Source organism: Ovis canadensis, chromosome 1, assembly GCF_042477335.2.
Source record: "Ovis canadensis isolate MfBH-ARS-UI-01 breed Bighorn chromosome 1, ARS-UI_OviCan_v2, whole genome shotgun sequence".
Lineage (NCBI taxonomy): Eukaryota > Metazoa > Chordata > Mammalia > Artiodactyla > Bovidae > Ovis > Ovis canadensis.
The window spans coordinates 15,183,388-15,199,028 of record NC_091245.1 but is presented as its reverse complement, the minus strand read 5'-3'; the positions used below and the strand labels follow the sequence as shown (position 1 = coordinate 15,199,028).

The 15,641-nt window shown below is 42.2% G+C and overlaps 1 protein-coding gene across 2 annotated transcripts in view; it reads left to right on the top strand.

The window, feature by feature from the left end:
- Positions 1–3,872: 3,872 nt before the first annotated feature.
- Positions 3,873–15,641, top strand: part of TRIT1 (tRNA isopentenyltransferase 1) — a 44,213-nt gene continuing 32,444 nt past the window's right edge. The window contains exon 1 of one of the 2 annotated variants that reach the window (XM_069587001.1): positions 3,873–4,125. In XM_069587001.1, the coding sequence (XP_069443102.1) occupies positions 3,949–4,125 (177 nt within the window). In that variant the 5' untranslated portion in view covers positions 3,873–3,948. Of the gene's footprint in view, positions 4,192–15,641 lie in introns of both variants that reach the window. The other variant, XM_069587010.1, reaches the window with a different exon arrangement.

The window sequence follows — 15,641 nt, the reverse complement described above, 5'->3', positions numbered from 1 at the left end:
GCTTGTAGGATCTCAGTTCCCTGATTCAACCCAGGGTCCTGACAGTGGAGGCATGGAGTCCCAAACACTGAACCGCCAGGGAATTTCTGGCACTTTGGATTGTATCAAAAATCTAGTGTTTGTCTTTGAACCAACTTTCTTCTCTTACTTTAGAAACAGATGCTTCAGGCCTTTCATGACACATTCCTCATCCTGTCCTAAATGTCGCAGCATCCTCTAGAATTCCAACAAGTTCAAACTTTCTGGATGCTCCATTTTGAATGATCATTCCACTCTAATGGCTTTTCCCTACCTTTCTTTCTTAAAAAAAAATTTTTTTTTAAATTGGGTCATTGTCCAGATTCTGCACTTCTCCTTTTCAGCCATGTTTCCATGCCCATCCCACCCCACGTACTGCTCTCAGTTTCCTAAAGGCAAGGTAAGGCAACGTAGATGTTGCCCAGGCTATATCTGCCCTAGGATAGAACACACACATACAGGCAGTGACAGTTAGGTGGCAGACGGCGGACCTACAGAAGGGCAGGCAGGAAGTATTATCCTCCAAGTAATTAGTCTCCCTCGTATCTCATTCCTGCATTTTAGACATGCTCTTCCAGACTGAACCTATCCCAGCATTCTAAGAAATAATTTTATTGATTTTTGGCTGTACTGAGTCTTTGCTGCTGTGCGGGCTTTTCTCTAACAAGGGTGAGCAGGGGCTACTCTCTAGTTGCCGTTCTGGGGCTTCTCCCTCTGGTGACTTCTCCTGTTGCAGAACGCCGGCCTCAGGTGCATGGCCTTCAGCTGCTGTGGCCCATGGGCTCTAGGGCACAGGCTCAGTGGTTGTGGTGCACAGGCTTAGTTGCTCCGTGGCATGTACGATCTTCCCGTATCAGAGATCGAACCTGTGTCTCCTGCATTGGCAGGTGGATTCTCTACCACTGAGCCACCAGGAAAGCCTGCATATTTGCCTTTTAAACTTTTTTTTTTTACTCCGAATAGTCTGTAAGCAGTGGAATATATTGAAGATGGGCTTCTGAATCCTCCACCTCTAGATATACACATATATTTAAGCGAGAGACTGCCTTTCCTCTTGAGCTGTCTTTCTGAATAGGTTGAGCTGCTTCCCATCTGGCCTCGTACAAAGCAGAGAGGGGTCAGGGCTAATACCTGGGCATGACTACAAATAGCTTTTCTGACTCACTTTCGTCACCTTTTGTTTCTTTATTTCCCTGCAGTGCTCCCATTAGAGGGTTTTGGTGGTGCTAGAATCTGCCTGCCAGTGCAGGAGGCACAAGAGACACAGGTTCGATCCCCGGGTCTGGAAGATCACCTGCAGTAGGAAATGGCAGCCCACTCCAGGATTCCATGGACAGAGAAGCCTTGGGGGCCACAGTTCATGGGGGTTGCAAAGAGTTGGACATGTCTGAGCACACTGTTTCTTAGAAACACTTACTAACTCTTCTTGATCATAGACTTCAATTTCCCAATTTTTACTTGAACTTAATCTCTCCAATTAGGATTTCAAGTTACAGGTTATCTTTAAGGAACTATTCTTAGTATAGTTTAGAGTTCAGAAGATCATTAGGGAGACCTAGGTCCAAAAAAATAGCCTAGAGACATTTAAAAATATGTTCCAATTCTCCTTTGGTGAGGCTGGCAGAATTAGAATTACAATGAATGGAAATAGTATGATTTTTTTTTTTTTCCTCACTTCTCCCTTCTCCTCATTTGTTTAGGACTACAGGCTCCATTCTGATTTAGGAGTCAGAATGAAATTCCTGCTCAGTATTTCAGTGATAATTCTCCCCACGGTCTATAGGATCCCTGTTCTCTTTGTTTCTATAGCAACAGTCCTGTGTTGCTTGGTTAGAAGCAATTTTCTACTGCTGTGGTGAAGCCCCATTTTTTCATTCCTTGCTCCCCTGTTGCCTCGGTAACCAGCCTCTCCCTCTTCTGGTCTCTCAGTAGTAAATTCCACTTCCCCCTCCTTCCTCCCTCTCTCTCTCTCACAACAGTCACCTGGTCATGACTCAGACAGCGCTTTCCCATCTGTAAGTGGGCCTCTCTGTCATGGTCAGATTGTCATCATGATATTAGCCTCCCTTTTGCTTTATTTGCATCATTTCTCTGGCCTTCCTTCTTTCTGGTGGTTGTCAAGGTAACTGTACCCTCGGAAAATCTCCAGGCAAAGGCTCTACAGTTAACAACCATCATGTGAGAGTGTCTGCCAATATGTGGCCACACATCTCGATTTTAAAACCAGCCCCAGGCGGGTACCACAAATTGGTGAGAACAAGGCTTTTGATCAAAGCAGGCTGGATTGAGAAAAGGAGGTTCAGGGGACCCTGGGACACGTGACTACAAGGTTGAGGCTGGGTTTGCAAGAATAGCCATTATGCCAGTCGTGATCCAAGTGATTGAGAAATGTATTTATTGGCAATACATTGCCAATGTCTATCACATGCTGTAACCATCCAGGGGTGATTCCTCTGGCCCAAGGGTGACATGACCTGAGAGCTAGGCAGAGCCAAGGAGTAATCTCAGGGAGAAAGCAATTAGAACTCTTGAACTTGCTAACAAAGGGGGAGTAGAATAGGTATTTAGGCACTTTCACACATTACTGGAAATTTCTCTACCCTTAGGCGGCTGCTCTTACCTCTTTAGTGAGGCAGATGGGGTGTTACTATTATAATAACACAAAGTGTTCAACAAATGGTGGTTATTATGTGCCAGGGCATTGTAGCAGACACTTTTCAGACATTACTTCATTTTCTCCTTATGGCAACCCTGAGAGGTATTTAATGATGAGAAAACTAAGGCTAAGCTAATTGTGTGAAGTCACTCAGCTGATAAGCGGCAGAGTTGGAATTCAAATCCATGCTCATCTGACCAGGTGCCCAGGATCCAGATGCCTGGACCAGGGATCCAATCCCTGCCTCCTGGGGTGGAAGTGTGGAATCTTAATGCCTGAACCACCAGGGAATCCCCTCAAAGCCCTTTCTTAAAGGTTGTGGAGTCTCCAGAAGTTTGGTCCTCTCTGGACCTGATTTTTCCCCTTCCCTACTTTAATCTGAGGGTTGTTACTATATCCCTTCTACCTTCCTTATTTTTCCTCTTTGTATGTTGTTGGTTGTTTACTTGCTTATTTTTCTCTCTGTTCTCACCCCATCTCTTGCATCCTTTCACCAAAGAGATGACAAATTTTGTTTTGTCTTCTGATTGTGTCTGAGTTTGAGTTGTTGGACGAAAACATAACAGCAGCCCTCTTTTCCTGAGAACCAGGAAGATCTGATCCTAGAGAAGGTCACACCTCTGAGCTCACTGGCTGTAGCACTAGGTAGCCAAGCCATTCTCTCCATTAACAAATCACTGGGTATCTTTTCGGTATCGGGTACTATACTGGATCCCTGGGTGGGTCAGGATGATCCCTTGGAGGATGGCATGACAACCCGCTCCAGTACTCTTGCCTAGAGAATCGCATGGACAGAGGAGGTTGGCGGGCTGCAGTTCTTAGGGCTGCAAAGAGTCGGACACTTCTGAATCGACTTAGCACGCACACAGGCACTCACTGTACTGGAGATACAGTAATGTCCCAGGCAGAATCTGTTCCTTGCCTTTACAGAACTAACAGTGTGGAGACAAAGTCAGACAATAGAGGTCAAAACATAATTTCATACTATAATTAGGGCTATGAAGAAAAAGAAGTGGGTGCTAGTTTAAAAAACAATAATAGGTATAAATCTATTTTAGATACGGCTGATACGTTCCCATTTAAGAGAGGAGTTAGTTGAGGTTTTCACACTAGCTAGTTGATGGCCGTCACAGAGGAGCTTCTGAGCTTGGGGACCTTAGTCCCTTGCCTCCTCCTTCCCTCCGCCCTTTCCCTCTAGAGCCCGAGGTCCGCGCAGGCGCACTGACGGTTGCCATGGGGACAGCTGATCCGGCGCAAGCGCAGACGTCTCCAAGATGGCGGCGGCGGCGGCGGCTGCGAGAGCTGTGTCTGTGGGCCCTGGGCTCCGGGGCCTGCAGCGGCCACTACCTCTCGTAGTGATTCTCGGGGCCACGGGCACCGGCAAATCCACCCTGGCGTTACAGCTCGGCCAGCGGCTCGGTGGAGAGATCGTCAGCGCTGACTCTATGCAGGTATGACAGTGCGGCTGTCCCCGGCCTGGGGAACCGGAGGCTGCGTGCGGGCCTTTGGCCGAGTAGGTATCTTGTCGCTTGGTGGAAGTGGGTGAACTCCGAAGCTTGTGGGGTGGAGGGGGCAGAGGAAGGGCACCCATAATTAGTAGGCGCCCACCGTACGCCAGACACCGTGCCAACATCTCATTTACTGCTGACGACTTCACTGTCTGGTGTGTGGGTTCTATTATTTTCCTTTTACGGATGAGGGAGTTCACCTCGGGAAGCGAAACGACCACCGCCTTGTCACAAAGCGAGTATGTGGAGGCGATGGTATTTGAACCTACAAGGTTGACATATAGGTGTCCAATACATAGCTTTTGATTGAAAATTATCCCAGAGCTTTTGCTGTTGAGAATTTCCAGCGAAACCAGGATAAATCATTTACCATCTGTGATTGTCTGCTGAGGGAGTGGATCACCGTGGATAGTCTTGAGACCTGGATTCTCCTCCCTAATCTGCCATCGGCCTAAATAAGGTGACCTAAATAATTAGGTCGTGATTTGTGCTTCAATTGAGGGTGGGTGACATTTGGGGCAAATCTCTGATGGAGGAATTACAAGTTAAGAGTTTTTACAGAGTAAATGAGATGCTTGGTGTGAAATGCCTGCTGCTGAACCTCAGCAAGGAGGGGCAGTCCTTCTCCCCACTGTACCCCATAAATCCCTCCGGCATGGTCTCCACCCTCATTAGTTCATTTGGGGTGACATGACCATCAGCACATATCAGGTGATTGGGATAATTCAACAAATATTTGTTTGCAACCTCTACTTTGTGCTGACTTTGAGAGACAGACTTTAGCTCAAATCCCAGCCTTGCCTTTTCTAAGATATGCAACCTTAGCTTGACCTCTCCATGTCTTTGTTTCTTTTGTAAAATAGGAAGAATAAAATTAGTAACAATATTATTGCAATGGTTAAACAGATTAAATATGTAAAACACTTAATAGGAGGCAGGTAGTAAGTGCTAAAAATATGGTGAAAGTGAAGTCGCTCAGTCCTGTCTGACTCTTTAGGACCCCATGGACTCTAGCCTACCAGGATCCTCAGTCCATGGGATTTTCCAGGCAGGAATACCGGAGTGGGTTGCCATTTCCTTCTCCAGGGGAATCTTCCCAACCCAGGGATTGAACCTGGGTTTCCCGAATTGTAGGCAGACGCTTTACCGTCTGAGCTTCCAAGGAATCCCTAAAAATACAGTAGGTGCTATTTTCTGCAAGGCCCTTTTGGAGAGACAAAACTGCATTCCTTGTCCTCAAGGAGTTTTAGTCCAGCTAAACATGAACCAAAGCAAATTAATACATGTTTGAACTGAGATTTTCATGATGCTTTGCAAGTTACGGGAGTGGGAGGTGGAGAGGAGAGAGACTACAAATTTTAGATCTTACATCCATGGGGAAAGTCTAGCACGTGTGTGGAGAATGCAGCAGGTGTGATGCACATTAGGAATCTTACGCTCAGGATTCCTCGTCTTGGTGGAACTGTTTCCCCTCCATAAGTGTGCGTCTTTTACTCTCTTTATTTAGGTCTTTACTTAGATGTCACCTTATTGAAGCCTTCTCCGACCATCTTACTTAAAACAACACACTGTTACTCCCTGTTTCCCCCTCTTCCTCATATACCACACTTGGCAGGAAAGTGTTCTCAATGGAACATCTTAATTTTACATCTGTTTTTATGTAAGTTGGCAGGTCCTGGCAATAAGGGTTGGTGATTGCTCTGTAATAGCCGTTATCCATTATTCAGAAATGTTTCTTTACTCATATCTGTGTGCCACAAGGTTGAGCTTGCTAGAGGTCTTGCTCAAGGTGAAATAGGCCATGTCAGTTAGATACTTTGTGTCTTGTACAGTGCTGATGACATGGTAGATCTTTAACATTTGATGAAATATTTGTTGGCCTGTCTTATCAAAATTACACATCTTGATCCATTTAGATTCTTCCTGTGGTTGTAAGTAACTAGAATATGAGAATTAAATTTCTTTTCATCCTTGGGATGCCGTGAGGATTAATTAATGCATGAAAAACACTTTGAAGATAACTGAGCTATCTGAACTGGCTATGAAAGAGTTAGTCGCTCAGTCAAGATTCTTTGTGACACCGTGAACTGTAGCCCGCCAGGCTCTGTCCAGGAATTATCCGGGCAAGAATGCTGGAGAGGGTAGCCATCCCCTTCTCCAGGGGATCTTCCTGACCCAGGGATTGAACCCAGGTCTCCTGCATTCAGACTATGAGCCACCAAGGAAGATTGTATTTAATTTTGATTATACCTTGGATATTCATAACATTTCCTCTCATACCTGTCGGAAAACTTTGACCTTTGATTTTTACTTTTCAGTTCAGTTAATGAAATGAAGTATCTCTGCCCCTTTCTCTGTGGGTGTACATAGTTCTTCATTTCTACCATTGCTTACCATGCCCCTGATAGGGTAGTGCTTCTATGCTTGCTTTTTTTTTTTTCTCTGCTTGCTTTTTAAGCAATAGAAAGAGATAAGGCTTTTCAGTGATTTGAGGTTGACTCAAAAAAGTTTTGGCAAACTTGTAAACAAGTGATACTGTTTTTTTAAAAGTTAACTTATTTTTAGTTGTACTAGGTCTTCATTGCCTCCCGAGGCCTTTCTCTAGGTGCGGCAAGAAGGGGCTACTCTGTAATGGTGCACTGGCTTCCCATGGCCGTGGTTTCTCCTGTTGCAGAGCAGAGGTAGGCACTTGGGCTACAGTAGTTGCAGCATGCAGTTTCAGTAGTTGTGGCTCGCGGTCCCCAGAGCACACAGTCTAGTTGTGGCACGAGGGCTTGGTAGCTGCGGCTCTCAGGCTTAGTTGCTCTGGGGCATGTGGAATCTTCCTGGACCAGGGATTGGACCCGTGTCCCCTGCATTGGCAGGCAGATTCTCATCCACTGTGCCACCAGGAAAGTCCCAATGAATGATAGTCTTAGTGTTGGAGTTAACCAGCTTCTCTTCTAATTTTATTTTTTATTAACCAGCTTCTTGAAAGAACAGTTTCAGTTAAATCCACAAGCAGAATCATAACTTAAATTTGTGTAGCACTTTTTATAAAATGCTTCTATATATGCTTTTTTGTCCTCACAATAACCTTGTAAGGTAGATACAATTATCGTTTCACAGGTCTTACAGTGCGTGGCAGACCTAGAGTTGGACATAGGTCTCTACTTTCCACGCTCAGTTCCTTATCTGAAACTGTCATCCCTTTTGGATGAGGCAGGAGCTGTGGGAGTCAGTCATTAGAGAGTACTTCTTAACTTGTATGACACTCATCCTTCACACAGAGAAGGCGATGGCACCCCACTCCAGTACTCCTGCCTGGAAAATCCCATGGATAGGGGAGCCTCGTGGGCTGCAGTCCATGGGGTCGCGAAGAGTCGGACGTGACTGAAGTGACTTAGCAGCAGCAGCAGCATCCTTCACAGGAGTATGTTACATTTTGGTCAGGATATAAAATGTATTTTAGGATTCATATTGTGGATTGTAGTGTGAAATCATCATGATATCTCAAGTTGAGTGTTGAACTAAGTGGTGGCCACGTGATGCATTGCTTAGGGGGCTAAAACTTACTGCAGCTGAGACATAATTTACTGTGAATAATTTGATAGTACCAAAGGCAAAGAATGTTTACTGGAACAGAGGAGAAATGAAGGGCTTGTAGAGAGCCTAGAACGAGCAGTAAACTTGCTTGTTATAACAGCCACAGAGATGGAAGGGTGACCAAGTGGAAAGTGCGACAATTAGAAAGTTTTTGCAAGTTTCCAGATTGACCTTTCTAAACCAGCATTTGAATTTTAATAATCTCAGAAGTATACCAGTAACTCAGAAAGGATTGTAAAACACTGTCTTAAATCTTAAATTGTCTTGCGCCTCATACTTCTTCTATCATCCTTTTGTCCTTAATTGTTGGGTCATCCCCAAGGCAATCCCAGCAGGGCAGTTTTCATCCAAGGAAAGTACTTGTTTTTGTAAACATTGAAGAAGTAAGTGCTGTAAGTACTGAGGTAGCTTCTTTGAGATAAAACCGCGGGGTGTTGAGGGTCGTGGGTCTAGGGTGATAATATTGTGGCAGATAATGGCTCGCTTTTATAGCCAGTTAACACCTGAGGCCCTGCCTTGCCTCTCGCCTCTTATTCTTGCATCAGTGGTTTGTTGAGTAGGAAGTCAGAACTAACTCTCTGAGGAATTACTTGGTTAGGGACTTCTGGGCTCAACTGTGGACTTTTCATGGTAGGTCTGACAAAAGTGAAAAACAACCTTTGTGCTTAATTTTCTGAGTTTTCCAAACTTCAGTTTCACAAGTTGTCGAAGCATACATATTCTCAGCTAGCAGTAAAAATCTGAATTCAAAGGACAGGTAATACAATCCCCGTTTTCCAGGATGGAAACACTGAGTTGCAGAAAGATAAAAGAGCAGACTAGAGATCACACTACCAGGCACTCGCACACCTGGGGATTGGATCTGGCTCTTCTGACCCGTGTAGCGTCTGATATATTGCAGGAAGGCGATGCTGAAGGCCTTCTTTTCAGTCTTTTCTTGGCGTGTAAATTTAAGGTACAATGCTTCGCCTTTAGTGACTGATGAAACATTGTACTGAGAAATTTGAAGGCACTTGCCAAAAGATGTACAGTGGCTGCCTGGAAATACAGACTGCCAACTATATGCCAAGAGAAAATAAACAGAGTGTTCTGTTTGGGTTTATAGAGAGGAAGTATCTCTAATGCCTTATTAGTTCTTCAAGTTCTGTGGAGAAGCAGTAGTCATACATAGGAGCACAGTTCCCTTGTGTTTGCCTAAACCTCCAAGAGGAGAAGCAAGTTATTTTTGGCAGTCTGACTAGTAAGCAGGCTATGTGTCATCTAATAAATGTGGAGTTCTACGTTCTTTGTCTGCTTTGGGACATAATTTAGGAGCAGTGTTTTTTTTTTAAAAAACCAAAGGACTGCTTGTCTGATAGTGCTCAAGGGAGATCTGGCTTGCATGGGGGAGGGATATGAAAGAAGAGATGGGATAGTGGGTTACAGTGGCTTACTAGGACAGGAAAATGAAAGCTATAAAAACTTGTTAACTGAGAGGAATGAGGACTATCCAGAGTCTCCTTGCCACAACAGACAGAGGCAGTCTTTTAAAGGACTAAGCATGAGCGTGAACCAGAGGAGATACCCCAAATTTGGGGTATTTAAAAAATATATCTAAAAAAAAAAAAAAATATATATATATATATTCATTTCTAGGTCTCTGGGTTCACCTCCATTGTGAGTGAATTTGATTTTCCTTTGGCTACTGTATGAAGCATGGGTGGGTTGAACACATGTATTTAGGTTTTTTTGCAGCTGTGGGAAGAACTTTAGAGTTAAATCTGCCATGTTCTGTAAGGAAAGAGAAGTGGCTACTGGCTAAATGGGAAGACATGAGAGAGCACATGTGGGTTGCAGTTTCAGATTTGTGAGGATGCGGTGCTGCTCTGATATTTCAGTGCTGGGGGCCGGGTGCTGAAACGGGAGTATTTATATGAGGGGTGTAAGTTATTTGGGGTACACAAGAATTTACCTGTGTGCTCTGTATGTACTCTAGTATGGCTTAACCGAATTGGTTGTGGTTTCTTGTGTAGTTTGTTGGATTCTTTAGATAATTTGAATCAGACCAGGTTCCGTTTTTCAGTTTACCCAGAGCTTCTGAGCCGGAACTTCACCACTGCTCCTTCCTCATAGCAGCCAGAGTTCAAGCTCTTACCCCTGTGCTGTGAATAATAATTATACCGAAAATGAAAACAATACAAAAATATATGTCAGGCAGTGTTTTAAAAGTCTGTCGTATATCATTTAATATGCTCACCGCAGCCTTAGGTGGTAGACACTATTGTTATCTCACCCCTAAAAATTACTTCTTGAACCCTCATCTCTGCTATTCTGTGTTTTTTTTCTCCGTCTCTTCCTATTTGTTTATCCATTCATCTGCCATCCCATTCTTTTCCGATATACCACTGTATACATTTTATCAGGCAGAGAAGGAAAAAGAATATTCCTGATGAAGGAACAGCATGAGCAAAGTAAAGGAAAGGTGAAAATGCATGGTATGTTTTCAAGATATGACCAGCAACTGTCATTGGCATAGACACTAGAAGCAGTCAGAGGTGAAACTAAAAATACAGACCCTGAGGCCCTTGAGAGGCATGCCGTGAGGTTTGGGGTTTTAAATGTGGGAATGATAGTAAATATTTCAGAAGGTAACTCTGAGGCCTGGGTGGAGAATGGGTTAGAGAGGGATAAACAGTTTAGGATTCTGTTACATTAGCCTGGATAAGAGGGGCTGGAGTTGAGTTGTGGCTGGGAAAAGGGGTAATCATTTTGATGTTTTGGAGACAGAATCAATAGGATTTTGGTTACTGAAGTGGAAGCATTGTAAGGGAAAAAGATGGAGAACAAAGCCTTTTTGTGTTTGGAAAAAAGAAAACATGCTTGTTTAAAAAAATCCAAATAATATACAAAAGTTCCAAGGAAATACCACCATAATCTTAGCGTCCAGAGATCACCATTTTGACATTTTGGTGCACATCCTTCTAGACCTTTTTTTTGTGTGTTCGTACATGTATGCATATGTGTTTTTTCCAATTTACAAAAATTATAAAATACATGTAACAAAATTTATCACCTTACCCATTTTTAACTGTATAATTCTGTGGTGTTAAATGCATTCATGATGTTGTATAACCGCTCTCCATTTCCATAACTCTTTTCATCTTGCAAAACTGAAACTCTGTAAACAAGGCCCTGCTGTATAACACAGAGAACTATATTCAGTATCCGATTATGAACCATAATGGAAAAGATGTAAAAAAAGAATGTGTGTATATGTATAACTGAATCCCTTTGCTGCTGCTACTGCTGCTACTAAGTCACTTCAGTTGTGTCCAACTCTGTGCGACCTCATAGACAGCAGCCCACCAGGCTCCCCCATCCCTGGGATTCTCCAGGCAAGAACACTGGAGTGGGTTGCCGTTTCCTTCTCCAGTGCATGAAAGTGGAAAGTGAAAAGTGAAAGTGAAGTCGCTCAGTCGTGTCCGACCCTCAGCGACCCCATGGCCTGCAGCCTTGCAGGCTCCACCATCCATGGGATTTTCCAGGCAAGAGTACTGGAGTGGGGTGCCATTGCCTTCTCCCTTAAATTAACGCAAATTGTAAATCAACTATACTTCAATAAAAAACAATGATTAAAAAATAAAGAAAATTAGATATTTTTCAAGTTAAAAAGAAATCTAAAACTGTGTACTCATTAAGTAATAACTCCCTAGTCCTCCTTTCTCCCAGCCTTGGCAACCACCATCCTGTATTCTGTGTCTGATTTTGACTACTCTTACATAACTTATATAAGCGGAATCATATGATATTTGTTTTGTGACTTGCTTATTTCACTTAGCCTAACGTCCTCAGGTTCATTCATGTGATTCTTTTTAACATAAGTTGACTCATACATTTCATGCTGCTCTGTAGCATGCTGTCGCCCCCCTTAACAATGTGTTACAGTTTTCTTTATGTGTTAATGTATATAACTTGGTATCAGTGGTCTCAATCTGGGGTAATTTACCCTCCCACCCCCACCCTAGGGGACACTTGACAATCTCTTGGAGACATTTTCAGTTGTAAAAAATGGAAAGGTGGGTTCCTGGCAATATCCTACCATACATAAAACAGCCCCTCCCAGCAAGGGTTTACCTGGCCCCAAATGTCAATATAGTGTACTGAGGTTGAGAAACCCTGTTCTACATGGTTGTTAGCTTTTAAATTTTGAAGTAATTATAGATTTACACAGGGATGTCAAAGATAGTCCATGTCCAACTCTTTGAGATCCCATGGACTGGAGCACGCCAAGCTTCCCTGTCCTTCACCATCTCCCAGAGCTTGCTCAAAGTCATGTCCATTGAGCCAGTGATGCCATCCAACCTTCTCCTCCTCCGTCATCCCCCTCTCCTCCTGCCTTCAGTCTTTCCCAGCATCAGGGTCTTTTCTAATGAGTTGGCTCTTCGCATCACATGGCCAAAGTACTGGAGCTTCAGCTTCAGCTTCAGCATTAGTCCTTCCAGTGAATGTTCAGGCTTGATTTCCTTTAGGATTGACAGGTTGAATCTCCTTGCAGTCCAAAGGACTCCCAAGAGTCTTCTTTAACACCACAGTTCAAAAGCATCAATTCTTCAGTGCTCAGCCTTCTTTATGGTCCGACTCTCACATCCATATGTAACTATTGGAAAAACCATACCTTTGACTCTATGGACCTTTGTTGGTAAAGTGATGTCTCTGCTTTTTAATATGCTGTCTAGGTTGGTCATAGCTTTTCTGCCAAGGAGCAAGCACCTTTTAATTTCATGGCTGCAGTCACCATCATCTGCAGTGATTTTGGAGCCCCCTAAAATAAAGTCTGTCACTTTCTGCTGTTTTGCCATCTGTTTGCCATGAAGTGATGGGACTGGAAGTCATGATCTTCGTTTTTTGAATGTCGGGTTTTAAGCCAGCTTTTTAACTCTCTTCTTTCACCTTCGTCAACAGGCTCTTTAGTTCCTCTTTGCTTTCTGCCATAATCCCATACTGAGTTATTTATTTTATTGATCAGACTGTTTCAGCTTTGATTATTGGGTGCTCTTTCATGCTGATACTTGCATCCTTTGGGATGTCCCATATTTGTTTGTTTAGCACTTCCTTACTCTCTGGCAGTGCAAGATGCTTTCATCTTAGTTTGTCCTGTTTCAGTTCTAGAATCGGCCGTTTTTCCAAGGAGCCTTGGTTCCTTTTACTGGTGAATGGCAGTCAGATACAAAATACTGGGTGCTAATTGTGCTTGTTGCTACTAGGATATCATTGCTTCTAATCCCTTCAATGGGAAGAGCTAGGCAACATATGTACATACACTTATTCATGCATACCCAAATGTCTATGTTTATTTCTGTATCTATGTAGATGTTAAAATAAACTTGAGTTTATACTGATATCTCTGACTCTATTCCACCACAGGTTTTATTCTGATCTTTCCTTCTTGCTATTTGTGACTTCTTCCTCAGAGTAATAAACCTGGCTCTCCTTATCTACAATATTTCTCTTTTTGTACAACCTGTAAAATAGTTTAACTAGTTAATCCTGTGAGAAACAAATTTACCAACTAGAGTATAATGTGTGTATATAATTCATTTTGCCATCTTAGCCATATAGTATCTAGCCATAACATTGTTTTTCAAAGTTATTTAGGTCAACTCCCCTTCTCCCCCTTCAGTGAGATTATGTCATACATCTGTAATATAATTAGATTCATTTATTGCAGACTGCATTCTGTCCTGATTCCTCAGTCATTCTGGTTAGTATTAAGTTTGCATATGGTAGAGAACATTCATTTTTGTGTACAGTTCTTTGGGTTTTGCAAATAGAGAGAGTTGGGTGTCTGCCATCAGATATACTGAGCCGCTTTCATCACTAAAAATTGCCTGGGTCCTCTTTGTGGTCATCTTCTCTACCTACACCAATTTTTGGCAACCTCTGATCTGTTTCCCATCCCTGTGTTTTGCCTTTTCTAGAAGGTCATGTATGTGGAGTCATACAGTACTCAACCTTTGGGGTCTGACCTTTTTTTTTCTGGCCATGTGGTAGCATGTGGGATCTCAGTTTCCCAACTAGGGGTCAAACCCAGGCCCTCTGCAGTGGAAGTGTGCAGTCTTAACCACTGGACCACCAGGGAAGTCCACGGTCTGACTTTTTTCACTTAGCAAAATACGTTTAAAATTCCTCCATGTAGTTAAATAAGTCTGTTTCTCTTTATTGTTGAGTATTATTCCATTGTACATTATGTGTCCTTTCATCTATGAAACGCCATCTGAATTTCCAGTTTAAAGAAAGCTATTATAAACATAGGTAATGATTTAACTTTATAGGACTGGTTAACTAAGAAAATAGTTTCTGAAAATAGTTTAGGAAACTACTAAATTGTTTTCCAAAATGACTGTACCATTTTGTATTCCTACCAGCAGTGAATGAAAATTTTTGTTTCTTTCTTTTGGCATTTAATATTGTTGTTGTTGCTTTTAATTTTAACTATTCCAAGAGGTGTGTGCTGGACTCTCATTGTGGTTAATTCAAATTCCCCTAAAGGTTAATGATGTTGAACATCTTTTCATATGTTTATTTGCTCTCTCTGTATATCTTTGGTGAAATATCTGTCTGATCTCTTTTCGGAAGGGGCTGTCTTATTGTTGAAATTTAGGGGGTTTTTAAAAACTGTATTTTGGGTACAAATCCTTTATATAGAATGTTATTTGCAAATATTTTATTCTAGTCTGTATCTTACTTTTTCATTCTCTTCAGTGTCTTTCACAGAACAAAGTTTTACATCTTCATTAAGTCCAATGTATCTATTTTTTCTTCTGTGGGTTGTGTCTTTGGTGTCTTATCTTAAAAACTCACTGCAGGGAGTTCTTGGCAACCCAGTGGTTAGGGCTCAGTGCTTTCAGTGCCATGGCTCCAGGTTCAGTCCCTGGTCTGTGAACTAAGATCACATAAGCAGGGGACCCTACCAAAAAGAAAAAAAGCGAGAACAAAAAAACAAGACACTAACTCATTGCCAAGTCCATAGACATGCTGATTTTTCTCCTGTTCTTTAAAAAAGAAGTTTATATATACAACACACACACATATATATATACACACAAACACACGTGAGTTTTATAGCTTTTCATTTTACATTTAGACCTGTGATCTACTTTGAGTGAATTTTTATATAAGGTTGTGAGATACATATGGATGTCCAGTTGAACCAGATCTGATACTGTTCTTTCTCCGTTGAATTGCGTTTGTCAAAGACCAGTTGACTATCTTTGTGAGTCTACTTCTGGGGCCTCTATTCTGTTCCACTGATCTGTTCGTCTATTCTTTTGCCAGTATCACTTTGTCTTTAGTTACTGTACCTTTATAATAGGTTGTGAGATTAGATAGTGTAAGCTGTACAACTTTCTACATTATTGTTTTTGATTTCTGTGTAGTATTCCATTTCATAGATGTATCATAATTTACTTAACCATGTTTCTTCTGAAGGACATTTAGTAAGTTTAATTTTGGGGGTTTTTTTCTTTTACTTAATAAATGATGCTGAGATGAACATCTTTGCACACACATCTCTTCCTATTTGTGTAATTCTCTCTCAACAAATTTCTGGAATGGGATTGCCAGATGAGAGGGTGCACATGTTACTTTCTTCCAGTTTTCTAAGAGCTTTATTAGAGGAGGTACTTAAATTTTCCTTATTGAGGTTAAACTAATGTAATATTAACCATTTTAAAATGAAAAATTCAGGGACTTTCCTGGTGGTCCACTGGTTAAGACACCACGCTTTCACTGCAGAGGACACTGGTTTGATCCCAGGTTGGGGAACTAAGATCCTGCATGCCTTGAGGTACAGCCAAAAAAAAAAAAGAACAATTTATTGGCACTTAATACATTCA